This window comes from Uloborus diversus, chromosome 4 (genome assembly GCF_026930045.1).
Source record: "Uloborus diversus isolate 005 chromosome 4, Udiv.v.3.1, whole genome shotgun sequence".
Lineage (NCBI taxonomy): Eukaryota > Metazoa > Arthropoda > Arachnida > Araneae > Uloboridae > Uloborus > Uloborus diversus.
In genome coordinates, this window is record NC_072734.1 from 58,238,553 (window position 1) to 58,252,405 (window position 13,853).

General features: G+C 35.9%; 1 protein-coding gene across 4 annotated transcripts in view; it reads right to left on the reverse strand.

Moving 5' to 3' along the window:
- LOC129220408 (uncharacterized) overlaps positions 1-13,853 on the reverse strand; it is an 86,214-nt gene that overhangs the window by 14,770 nt on the left and 57,591 nt on the right. For all 4 annotated transcript variants that reach the window (XM_054854825.1, XM_054854824.1, XM_054854828.1 and 1 more), the window contains one exon: positions 11,045-11,161. In XM_054854825.1, the coding sequence (XP_054710800.1) occupies positions 11,045-11,161 (117 nt within the window). The remainder of the gene's footprint in view (positions 1-11,044; positions 11,162-13,853) is intronic.

A 13,853-nucleotide genomic window follows, 5' to 3' on the forward strand; every position in this document is an offset into this window, starting at 1 on the left:
AATAGAACTCTCAGATTGTGTATGTAAGTGAAGAAAGCCTCGCATCTGAACTTCAAGAATTAGTATAGTTTATATTGAAATCATTCATGCCAGTGTGGTTTTCTATTAAACCATATTAAGACAGCCCAAAACTTGTTTACCAAGCAATACAATATATCAGGTACTTGCCAAAACCTTTGATTTATATTGTCAATCCTGCGATCGAACGGAATAGTTTTTTCGCTCAGCCAGAAAACTTACTGTTTAGCCATGACTCAAGGCAACTATGAATTCAAAAATGTTCGGGATTCGAAGAATTCTGAAGCCAAGACAAATATATCCAAGAAGGAAAACAGAACATTCACGTAAAAGTCAACTTCTATGTGCAAGAATACTCGGAAATGGTCAACTGGATGTACTGTGAATTATCTTTTTCCCCATTTTTGGTAAAAATCAGTGACAGCGACAACATCAAATCACACATTGACAGGGATTCAATCCCTGACTTTGAAGACCTATTTGCTGGTGAAGTTAGGCATGGATGATCTGGACAGTAGGGTGGTTTTTATAAATCCGTCTCAAGATTCAGCTCCACAAACTTTTCCTGAGACTACCGCGACAAGTTTTACGCAGCGTTCAATAGTCTGCGTGTGCACTGCGAATTGCTTGAAAGTAATGTCACAGACAGCCAACAAACTTTTCACCAAGACCAATTGGCCCTTAAGAGATACTGGGCTCCGTTGTCTTGCCATCAAAGAGCTTAAACTTGTGGCGAAATGGCAACTCATTGAAATGGAGGAGACAAACTGCCCATTACACAGGCATATATCATGGCAGAAAACTACAAGAGTTGCAGAATGTAAACAGCTAGATCGAACTAAATAATAGTTAACTGAGATCACTACTGATATATGCAGACTGAAAAAACAATATTGCGAGACAGCTAACGTGGTTCTAGAAAGGCGGGGATGGCACAGGAGAGCGCCCCCAGTCAGGTGAGTGATGTTGCCTGGATTGCTGTCTGACGTCTGCACAAGAGAGTATCTAAGGCGTTGCGCTACCGAAAAACATTGACTGAACCTGACCATTTTTTTCTATCTCATTTTCAGTTCGACTGAAAAAATACTTCGTCTATTATATTTAAATACTGATTATTCAGAAAATACTAAAAACCCATAAAAATATAAGTTTTTCATTATTTTGAAAATTTTTGGGGCTCATGCGCAGCTGAAAGATATTAGCTGATCAAAACTAAATTTAAACGCAAGGTTTTGAGGCTCTGTTTAAAGACATTACAAACTATTGCATTTAAAAAATGTCTAATTAAAAATTTTTTAAAAAAATCTCAAAAATGATGTTTTTTTTTCATATTTTGTCAAACTTTAGGCCCCATGCGCGAACAGAAGATGTCAATTGATTTCCATGATTCTTTTTTTCCTTTGTTTATCTTCAAAATTCGCAACTTTTCCCCACTATTACAACTCTGAAATAAAAAAATGAGTTTTTTTCAGCCCACCCTATTATACAGTCAAACCTTGATATCTCGAAACCCATGATAACTGAAAAAAAGTTTTCTACCTGCATTTTGCATAAAACTCTCAAGTGTTTTCTACAGTTATCTTGAAATTTATTTTTCGGAACCCTCGCTATGTCGAAATTTTTGCCACAGAAGCAAGGTTTAATTCATGCTTTTCCATTGGAAAATTTTGTATCATAACCAGTTATGGAGACATCTGCATGTAGCCATTCACCCATTTTTCCTGGAAAGTATGAGAATAGAGGGTTGGAGTAAGAGAATAGGGGGACGTTGGTATGAGGGGGGTGCTGACGTCTTTTGTCTGTTTTCTCTAAAGGTTAGATTCTTTCTCTTTTCTTCTGGTTTGGAACACGTGCTCACTTTGACAACAAGGGGGCGGGTTTCTGTAGTTGACCAGTTTTTCAACGAAAACGCGTTCTTCTTCAATCTGATTTTTAATTCCTTCAAAATGGCTGGTGAAAAGCGTGTGTTATCAATCGAGGATAAGATTAAAATTTTGAAGTTTATTGATGAAAACATACTGATGAAGAAAATTGAAATTGCTCCTAATTTTTAAATCCCTACCAGTACATTTTCAACAATAATGAAAAACCGTCAAGCTATCGAAAAAAATTATGATCAAGGAAATTGTAAAAAAATAAAAATTCGAAAATTTGCTTATTCTGAAGTAGAGGAATATGTGCGCTTAAAACTTAGTAAATTGCTTAAAGGAATTATTAATTTTTGTTGTTTATGCAATGTGATATATCTACCGTATTTTCGGGAATAAGCGCCGCGGCGCATACAAGAAAAAAAGTAAAAATAATGCCTGTGCGACACATATAATGGGTGCAGCGGGTACAGTGTCGTTTTTATTTTTTTCATGTAAAAAAAAAAAATCTGAGTTTTTGTCAAAAAGTTGAAAATGCTGCCAATAGATGGCCCCACATCGATTCCTTTTATTTTGCGAAATCCTTTGCCCTTCGACCTAAGGCGACGAGGTCGAAACGGGGAGGGAGAGGAGGTGAGTCAGCGATTGCACGTGTTTCACTGAGAAGAGAAACGCAGAATCACGTGGGAGAGCAAGCACCATCGGAGCGAAGGGGGGACAGTGGGTCAGGGGAGGAGCATTGTTAGCAAAAGTTCTATTACGGGAGGGGGGCAGCCGTTCCAGTTCTCTAAAGGGGATTTACCCTTGTCAAAAAAGTGGGTTGCTCGGAGTGGTCAAGCGACCTAATTGGAAACTTGTTTCTCCGTCTCCTAGCTCTAATTCTAGTCACTCACATCGTCGCTTCTTTTGCTGTCGTTCGTGCGTTTCTTGCTTATCTTTTTTTCACCGAGTTACTTTGAAATGGCTCCTAAACGACTGAGAAGCTATACTGCAGCCTTCAAGTTAGAAGTAGTTTCGAAGGCAGAATCAATAGGAAATCGTCCTGTGGCCAGAGAATTTGGAATCGATGAAAGATGCGTTCGCCGTTGGAGGACAGAAAAGTCCACTATCGAAGCAATGCCGAAGGCAAAACGTGCTAGACGGGGACGAGCAGCTCACTGGCCGGAGTTGGAGCGAGACCTCAAAAAGTGGATCTTGGAGCAACGTTCAAATGGACTCTCCGTTTCAACTGTTCGGGTCCGAATTCAGGCGCGGAACATCGCTGCGAACATGAGCATCGCCAATTTCAAAGGCAATGCGAATTGGTGCTTCCACTTCATGAAGAGAAACAAATTGTCTGTTAGGTTCCGGACAACTGTGGGGCAAAGCCTTCCGGCCGATTGGGAGGAAAAGAAGCAGAAGTTTCTGGCCTACGTCGAAAGGCTGAAGATTGAAAAGAACTTCCAGCCATCACAACTTGTGAACATGTATGAAGTCCCCTTGACATTCGACTGCCTGCCGACAAGAACAGTAACTTCTGCTGGGGAAAGGAGCGTCCCCATTACGACCACAGGAAACGAAAAGACTTCGCTTACCTGTGTTTTAGTATGTACGACCAGCGGGGAGAAGTTAAAACCTATGCTTATTTTTAAGTGAAAAACACTCCCCAAGGACACCTTCCCATCGACCCTCGTTATACGCTGCAACGAGAAGGGCTGGATGAATGAGCCTCTGATGTTGGACTGGCTCAACGAAGTTTGGCGCAAGAGAAAAGGCTCTTTCTTCCAGCCGAGTGGCATGCTAACTTTCGACTCCATGGCGGCGCACAAGACCGACGCTGTGAAGGAGAGCGCTCGGACATGTTCGGCTTCCCTAGCCGTCATCCCGAGTGGGCTGACAAAGAAATTGCAGCCGTTGGATTTGGCTCCCAATCATGCCTTCAAGTGCCACATGTGGCAACAATGGGAGTCATGGATGGCAAACGGTCTTCACGACTACACGAAGGGCGGCAACCTCAGGAAAGCGTCGTTCGGAGAAGTGGCCAAGTGGGTGGATGCAGCTTGGAATGCTGTGAAGCCTAGCACCATCATTTTCGGCTTCGCGCAGGCAGGAATAATTCCCCCAGTCCCGGATGTAGCGGAGGAAGATGGTGATTCCGACGATGGAGAAAATAGTCCGGAGTTAGACGAAGGCTTCTTGGGGCGTTTGCGTCGGACAGCGAGGAGAGTGAATTCGATGGATTCTGAATCGTCGATCCGTAGCGGATGCGACCCACTGATCAAAGCGTGCCTATAGTGGCGCCGACCACTTAAAAAAACGTGGAGCGCTATGAGGAGAAGGGTCCGCGTCCCGCACTTTGGATAACCAACCAATGTCTCCTCCCCAGGTATTTAGATTATATTAATAGTAAAAATTTCTATTGTTAGGTTAATTAAAAATATTTCTTTTATTTACATTTCATTCCAGCCTTTTTTTACTACTAACTGTGCTTTTAAGTTGTTTAATGGCAGGAGCGGCGCTTACATTAAATTATTTTTTTTGGTTAGAAAATATTACGATGCGGCGCATACACCAGGTGCGGCGCTTATTCCCGAAAATACGGTACATGTCATTGTGAGAGTTACAACGGCTTATTTTTCTTCTTATTTATCTCTCATTTATGTTCTTTTTCTTATTTTTTATACTTTTTTTTTTCAAAACCGTGATAACTTAAAACCTCTATATCTCAATTTTTTTCCTTCCTGAGAGATTCGAGATATTGAGGTTGTACTGTATATAATATATGTAAAGAAATTATGAGACTTTGCGCAGTTAACAAGCTGTAACCATTTCATTTGTGTATGTAATTGTTTTTGCAGTGTTCTTTCTAATCCTTCATGATCTAGCACTAGCTAGATCAGATCAGTGAGTCAGTGTATGCTGGTGAAGTCAAGTACTAGAAGAGGATGCGACTGAAAGTCGGGCCATAACTTTATGCACTTTAGTGTCTCAAAAGCAGTGTTCGGAAGTAGCCCGCTACAAGTAGTGACACTACTGTAGTAGCTACATGTTTTAGTAGTTTGTAGTGTAGCATACTACTTTTAAAAAAAATTAAAGTATCAAGTAGTTCAATACAAAAAATAGTAGTTTGTAGCCATTTCTGGAAACTACTTTTAAATTAAGTTAAAAAATTAAAAAAACATTCATCAGAAGCACAAGATAGGAGATGGTACCCAGATCCAAATCCCCAGCTTTAAGTTCAAAATTAATTAGATACTGCAAAATTTAAGTTCCTATAAAATTAATTCTAATATAGAAAATTCAAGTTTTTCTTCTCTGTTTAAAAGATGTTTTTCTCAGATAATCAATTTTAGGTATATGTATGCCGATGTAAAACGTAAATCAAATTATGACTGCTTCTATTTTAATTTTTCAAATAGCCAAATTGTAAAAATTTGGTTCTTTTAAATTTTTGATCCTTTTTTTCCAGCTAATATTTGTGAAAATTGGCTTAAAACAGAAAAGAAAAGATTTTTTTTTTTTTAAATAATTCTAAGATGTAATATTTCATGTTTAAATGATAGTAATCCAGAGGTGCAGAAAATGTTTTTACTGCCAACATTTCCCCCAATCTATATGAAAATTTCCTCAAAATTTTACAATATGCTTTATGTTTCAGATAAAAATTCATTCATTACTATAAGTATAGATAATTTTGAAAAAAAGAAAAAACAAAACAAAAAAAAAAAAAATTGTATCTTTAAAACTAATAGAATGAACTGGTAACTTGTAGAACTAGGTATCCCAAAAAGTAAATTAAGTAAATATATATATAAGTCTTAATTAAAATCTCCTATCTAATATTTATTATTAAATGTAAATTATTATTCAACAAATAGTTAATGAAAATATAAAGAGTGGTGATGCAAAAGAAAATGCATTCAAAAGACACTTGCGAAAAAAATCGGAAAATTAAAAAAAAAATCGAATCTAAAATTCCCCAGATGTTCAAATTTCCCACGATCCTAGATCACCGGATTGGACATATTCTGCACCTGTGCAGTAATCTGATTTAATTAATTTATTAATCTGAGCAACTTTTCGAATTTTTTCGTTAAATGAACCACGTGTGTGTGTGTGTATGCTTTTTATTTATTTTTTTAAAAAAAAGTAGTGACTACACTTCAAAAGTAATTTGCAATTGCTACATTTTTTAAAAAGTAGTTGTAGTTGTAGCTTGCTACCAAAAAAAAAGAAAGTAGTTTTTCCAACCACTGCTCAAAAGACAGTTTTTCTACCTACTCTATAACAACTCAAGGGCGCCCATATGCAAAATTTTAAGGGGGGAGCTCAAAAATTTTCTACATGGTTTAGAAGAATATTTTCCCCATGGAAACCGATTTCAGTACAGATTACAGATATTCATTTTTAATAACTTATTCATTAATGGCTGGAAAAGAAATAATAAATTTTTGCAAAGAAAAAGGCACTAAAAGCAAAGAAGTTCTCATTTCAGGGGGGGGAGGGCTTGAGACCCTCTTGCCCCCCTATATGGGTTTCCTTGTAACAACTAATGAATCAGTTATTGAGAATCTGTAATGAATTGAGAATAAGTAAATGGGTTTTTTTTACATTCCAAGCCTCCTACTTTCTCAAAACACTTCAATCTGGAACAATTTTATGACTACTGAAGAGTAATTAAGAATATTTATGAGAATTATGTAATAAGTGTCAGTTTCAAAGACACAGTAACATTAAAATGTACTCTCTTTGTAAGTAAAATATAATACATTATAACTTTGACTCAACGATGGTCGATTTACAAATACAAATACAAATACAAATGTGACGACCAGCAACAGGCTCTGGGCCCAGCTAGGCTGGTCCTAGTCAATTAATTAGTCCCCAATGAAGATCAATGGCCCTCTTAAAGCTAGCCACTCCCTTGCTCATTACCGCCTCTTCCGGTAAGCTATTCCAAGTGCCCACGACCCTGCTAAAGTAGTAGTTTTTCCTGATTTCCAAGTTAGCCTGAGATTTAAATAGCTTAAAACAATGACCCCTTGTCCTGCTTTCCCCGCAAAAATTTAATCCATTTACATCTTTCATTTTGATAAATTTAAATAACTGAATCATGTCCCCTCTGACTCTCCTTTGCTCCAGGCTATACATGTTAAGCCTATTAAGTCTGGTATCATAATCTAAATCTGAGAGTCCCCTTACTAATTTAGTTACCCTTCTTTGAACCCTTTCCAATACGAAAATATCTTTCTTCAGATAAGGCGACCAAAACTGAACAGCATACTCCAAATGAGGTCTTACTAAACTCCTATATAAAGGCAGAAGAACTTTCTTAGATTTGTTTGAAATAGATCTCTTGATGAACCCAAGCATTTTGTTGGCTTTGTTACTAGCAATACTGCACTGTTGACTAAACTTGAAGTCCTGATTTATAAAGACACCCAGATCCATAACATTTTCAGCCTGATTTATGACTGAACCCTGTAAATGATATCTCACACGCTTATTTCCATGACCTAAGTGTAGCACTTGACATTTCCCTACATTAACTGCCATACCCCATTTATCTGCCCACTTAGTAATATGATCTAAATCCTCTTGCAGCTGTTTTACTTGTTCTTCATTTTCAACAATCCCCATAACTTTTACATCGTCAGCAAAACAATTCATGCTTCCAGAAATATTTTCATTGATGTCATTCATAAATATAATAAACAAAAGAGGCCCTAAAACTGATCCCTGAGGAACCCCACTTAAAACATCACTCCAATTAGAATGATTTCCTCTCACAACTACTCTTTGCTTCCTACCAGTAAGCCAATTTCTAACCCAAAGTAAAGTTTTTCCTCCTATTCCAATGTCAGCTAACTTGCTGAGAAGAGCAACATGCGGTACCTTGTCAAAAGCTTTTTGAAAGTCAATATAAACAACATCCACACATTTTTTGTTATCTAAAGCTGAGGTAACCTTGTCGTAGAAATGCAATAAATTAGTAGTACAGGATTTACCTTTCCTGAAACCATACTGCAAACTAGTCAACAGACTATTAGTCTCTAAGAACATCATGATCTTAATTTTGATCAAAGTTTCGAAAGTCTTACAAATCACCGAAGTCAAACTTACAGGTCTATAATTCCCAGCAAGACCTTTAGACCCCTTCTTGAAGAGGGGCGTTATGTTAGCCAGCTTCCAGTCCTCTGGCACCGTCCCCGAGTTATAAGAAGCATTGAAAATATTCAAAATAACATCTACTAATTCCTCTGCACATTCAACTAAAATTTTTGGATAAATATTATCTGGTCCCGGAGCTTTAGTTGCTTTAATCTTTTTCAAATGAAATAAAACCTCCTCCCTGGAAAATACAAAATCCTCAAGCTGTATAATAGCTTGTGTCTTGTTAGTGTCAACTGTTGAGATACAGTTATCGTTAAACACACTGGAAAAAAAGTTATTCAGAACAATTGCAATATCCCTATCGTTTTGGATTAAATTTCCATACTCATCAACCAAAGGCCCAATTTGACTGTTTCGAGCTTTCCCAGAATTAGCGTAAGCAAAAAACCTCTTAGGGTTCCCATCAATGTCATCTGCCAGCCTTTGCTCCAATTCCCTTTTCTGAATCCGTACCAAATACTTAAAATTTCGCCTTGCCTTACCATACTGGAGCCTCTCCGCACTCTGACCAGTTTCTTTAAACTTATGAAAAGTGGCTTGCTTATAATTAAGAGCTTCTTTAGTCTCCCTGGAGAACCACATGGGCCAAATTTTGGTATTAACACCTTTTCTCCTAAATGGAACATAGTTCCCAACGGTTTTAGCAAGTTTATCCTTAAATTCCGTCCACTGCTGATCTACGTCGCTATTTTCCAACCCTGACGAAAAAACCCCTTTCAAGCTCTGCCTAAGTGCAACAAAATCAATGTTTCTGAAATTGGGCACAAACCTAAAATTATCATCTTTGCACACTTCAAATTTAACCCGGAACCTAATGCTGTTATGATCACTATCTCCAATATGCTCCCCTACACTCAACCCCTGAACAAAACTACCTATGTCACAAAAAACTAGATCCAAAATTGCCTCCTCTCGAGTTCCCTGAGGTACAACTTGATCTAAGAAACAGTCACCAATTACTTTTAAAAATTCCTCTTCTTTGCCATTACCAGGATAAAAATTATTCCAATCAATACCCGGAAAATTGAAATCCCCCATTATGATAACGGATCCCTTACTGGACATGTCACTAATAATACGGTACATCTGTTCATCTTGTCCCTGGTTTGAATTAGGTGGCCTATAAATGTTTCCAAAGCGTAGCTTTTTGCCCTTACTGCTCATCAACTCCAGCCAAACCATATCAATATCAGTAGGCTTATCATTTATGACCAATTCATTGCAAATAAAATTGTCTCTAACATAAAATAAAACCCCACCACCTCTTTTACCTACTCTATCCTGTCTGAACAATAATTTAATAATCTCCTTAATTTAACGATATACTTCACTGGTTTAAATTTGATTGCATAGAATGTCTATGCTCCTTGATTTAACGATGTCCTTGATTTAACAATAACTTTTTGAAAATCATTAATTGTAGTTCATTAAACACATTAAGTGTCAATGCTCTATTTTAATAGTTTTTCAATTATACAATTCACGTTCGTTATAAGGACCTCTGTGATCCTGACGAAATGGGCCATTGCAACAAGAGATCTTTGTTACATTTACGTAAATGCACAAGATATTGCTTGCTTTTAGTCATTTAAAAAAATACTTAACCCATTCTGTGCTCAGGCAGAAATCCCTTAACGCATATGCCACATATGACCCGAGTTCCTTTTTGCTACATAGTAATGCCATTTTTCTACCCATTTTGAAATTGGGGTTTTAATGTTGTTTTTGCAGTTGGGTTTGTATTCAAAAATTACTACACATTACTGGTTTTAAAAGCATTGAATTCAATACATTTTGTTGAATGTGAAAATAACTAGTGGGCAACATGTGTTGAACTATTTCTGAGCGGCAAATAACAAGAAAGTGATCAAAAATAGAAAATAGGATGAAAAGCAATCATTCTTATAGTGCTTGTTCTTTTATTTTACTTTTGTATGTTTTTGGCTTTTAGCTTAACAGTTCTTTTTATATCTAAGAAAACTTCTAGTTTGAACCGGAGGAGATTATTTAAAGAACAAAAAGAGGGATGAAGGGAAAAAGAGAAGAATCGAACAAATATGAAAGAATAAAAACAATATTATATTTTATTTGACTAAAACACACACTAAAAGTAAATAACTCAAGATATTTTCATTTCCACTATGTAGAATGTATTTTTCGTATGTTTGGTCAATGTAATGTTTATTTCTAATTGTAGAAATATTCAAAAGTATTTTTTTAAACAGTATCTTACAATATTATCTAAAACAGTGACACAAAACCATCACTTAACCTTTAATACAGATATAAATGAATGTTTAGTTAATTTTTCTTTCTTTTTTTTTTTGATGTCAAAACAGGTTTTTGACATCAATAGTCCAACCCTGACAGATATTGCAAAGAAATTTACTGCACAAAAAACTATCTCCCATATACTATTTTTTGACATAGCTCCAGTGATTTAACCAGACATATGTCACAGAATGGTACAAAATGTTGCGTACCCTCTTTGAGAATGCGCTGCTTCTGTAATCAACCATGAGGAAACATATTCTTTCAGCTTATCATCGCTGTTGCATGGCTAACGGCTAAGGTAACATTTTAAATGCCGAAAGAATTGAGCTATTGCATACGGAGTACAGTGCCAGCATGACATAAAAATGTCACAAAAGTAGAAAACTATTTTCCCTGCACCTGTTTCCCTCAAGAACACATGATTGACCAAAAAAAAGTGAATCACTTAAATTGAACTAGAATATTTATTTGTAATGTGTAATTTTAAACTAAAAATAGTACATACAATATTAACATGATAATATTAACATGAAACATAGCTAACTACAGTAAAACAATGTCAATATAAAATATTCTCACATGAAAAAAGTTTGCAAAAAAGCAAAAGTCTTTTAATAAGAATAAATCATTCATTTTCCATGGACTTCTTCTTCATTAGGTAATTTTCATTCATAATTTACTGATGTGACTCTCCATCTTTTGTAGTTGAAAAGAAAGAGAGCATCACTTACTTGATCAGGACCTTTTTCTATCAAAATTTGCCTCACTTCGTCTTCAGTTTTTTCCGACGATTCATCACCAATCGTTTTATCACATAACTCAGCCAAAAAGTAGATAGTACGTTCCTCCTGTAAAGATTTTTAAAAAAATTGGTGAACATAAACTTAAATATGGGATACATATCAATGACACGTTTCTCAAATAAAATGTAAATCATATAATAATAAGTGGAAAAAAAAATTATCACTTTTTCGGAGCACAAGCAAAAATGACAGATTTACACAATCAAAAATGGGGGATTTTGGAAACATCAACATACGGAATCACCTTTTAACTCAAAACTGCAATGTTTTCTCAATTTGTAGATAAATAACTAATTTTTTTATTTCTATCTCTCTTGTTTTTTTAAGGTTTTTATAACAATTCAAATAAAATACTTCAACTAAACAATCAACAAGCTAAATAGTTCACGGATTTTGATAAAATAAATGTTCCAAATTGCAATGCACAATACACCAAAAAATCAACTGTATCTGCATGGTAATTTTGCAATCACATAACAAAACAGGAACCACGTACAGCTTGCACGTATATTAGATACTATATGACAGGGCTTCTCAACTGGGGGGGGGGGGGGGAATTTTCAAGGGTGGCAGTATGTATGCATTCCAAAAATAAAGTTAACAAGCAAAACTATAATTTACTTAATTTTGATTTCAAATGTAAATAATTTAGACATTAATGCTATTTTTGAAGTTTTTGGGGCTGTTTTTATGCACATATCCCTGCGAATCTGTATTTGCAGCATTAGTAGACATAATGCTAAAATATTGATCAAGGATGAACATTAAAAGTGACCTGAGGGTGGTCAAATGGAAATGGGTCAAAAGTGAGCCATTAAAAGTGACCTTTTCACAAACTTGTCTAGAGCAAACCAGGGTTATTGAGTGTTCACCAGAGGTGGAAAAAAGAAAAAACCATGGTTTTTTTCCACCTGGCAAATATAGAATTTACACTAACAATTTACGGACGTAGTTTTTACAATGTTTTTCATCAGCAAGTTAATGAAGCAGATTAAAAATGTTTTGATAAAATTTTAATTTTTGTTTTATTTGTTTTCTAGTTTAAAATATGTAATTTACTTTATGAACAAAATGTTTCCAAAATTTTTGTTTCTAATTTTTTCAAGCCTGAAAACAAAATTTATGACTTATATTTCAGGCAGGAGAGTTATTATATTATAATGTAAAGGTGATTGTCTTGTTTATTAAAGGAATTTGTATGGAACATTCCATGCTCTTAGAAATTGTACCAGTTTAAGCAATACTAAGCTACAAAGCGAAAAATTGAGATAAAAATAAAAATAAAAAGGAATTTCTTTAAAAGTTTAACCCTTAAATATGATTGCCAAAAAATCTTTATGAAAAACTATTTTCTGTTGTTTCAGCACAGCATAACAATAAACTAGTTATGTTCAGGGGCGTGCTCAGGGGAGGAGAAGGGACACCTGTTGACCCGGGCCTGAGTCTGAAGGGATCCCAATATTTTTAAAACTAGGGGTGAAATATAGGGGTAAAATAATATGGAGGGGAGCTCAGAAAAGTCATTTAGGATGGGACCCAAAACTTCTGTGCACGGCATTGGTTCTGTTAGGGTAGTTGTAGACACACATGTCCTGACATTTGAATTGTAAGAAGGAAAAGTTTGAAATATCTATTGCAGCACTGCTTGCAGAACATGTTTGAAGATTTGCAACTAATGTACAGAAATTATTGAACATAGCAGTTGATTTAGCTAATACAGTCAACCCTTGATAACTCAAACCTTGATAACTCGAAATTTTTGATATCTCGAATTTTTTTTATCCCCCTTCATACTTCCTATACTGTCAATGTTAAAATTACCTTGTTTAGTCTAAATTTTCAGTTTTAAGCCCTCGATAACTCGAAATGTTTTGCTATTTCACTCGGATTCCATTTCCTTTTTTCGTGTCCCAAAATGTGTGCAAACCTGTTTCTATTCTAGTCTATGGCGTTCCGAATTTTCAACATTCCTCTCCTTTTGTCATTTCACCCTCTTCCGCCCCTTCCCCCTTCTTCTGACTTTTCAAAGTCACACACCTGCAGGAGAGGAGCTGTGAAATGTTGATGGGAGGACAGTAGGAGAGTAGGGGGGGATAGCTGCTTCTTGTTACAGTTCTGCTGAACCCTCATTCTGTTCTATCTTCACATCGCGTACAGTGGTAAAAAGGAATCATTTCAGATAACTTTCAAAGCAGTCCATTTACGCATAGTTAGCTATGGCAACCAAACGAAAATTAAATACGCTTTCCATTCAGGAGAAGAAACGACTAATTGAAGAAGTGGAAAAAGGGTTCCAAAAAGAAAAACGAAATTGCAAAAGAGTTTGGAATTCCAATCAGTACCTTATCGACCATATTGAAAAACAAAGACCGTAACGCTTGGATGACTTCCAAAATTTTTTAAAATTGGCTAAAAGAATTAGAAAGGAAAATGAAAAGAGAAAAAAGTAAAATCGTACTGTTCATTGATAACTGCAAAGCCCACAACATAATTCCGAAATTAGATTACGTAAAGGTCGAGTTTCTTCCCCCAAACACAACATCAAAAAACAACTCCTTGATCAAGGGATCATTCACAGCTTTAAGATCAAATGTCACCATCAAGTTGTGAAAAAACTTTTGGCTGAAATTGAAGAAGGAGTCAAGTTTTCTGGAGTGACCATATTAGAAGCCATGCGAATGACTGACAAAGCTTGGAATAGTGTAACTTCCTCAACAATTAGAAATTGCTTTAAGAA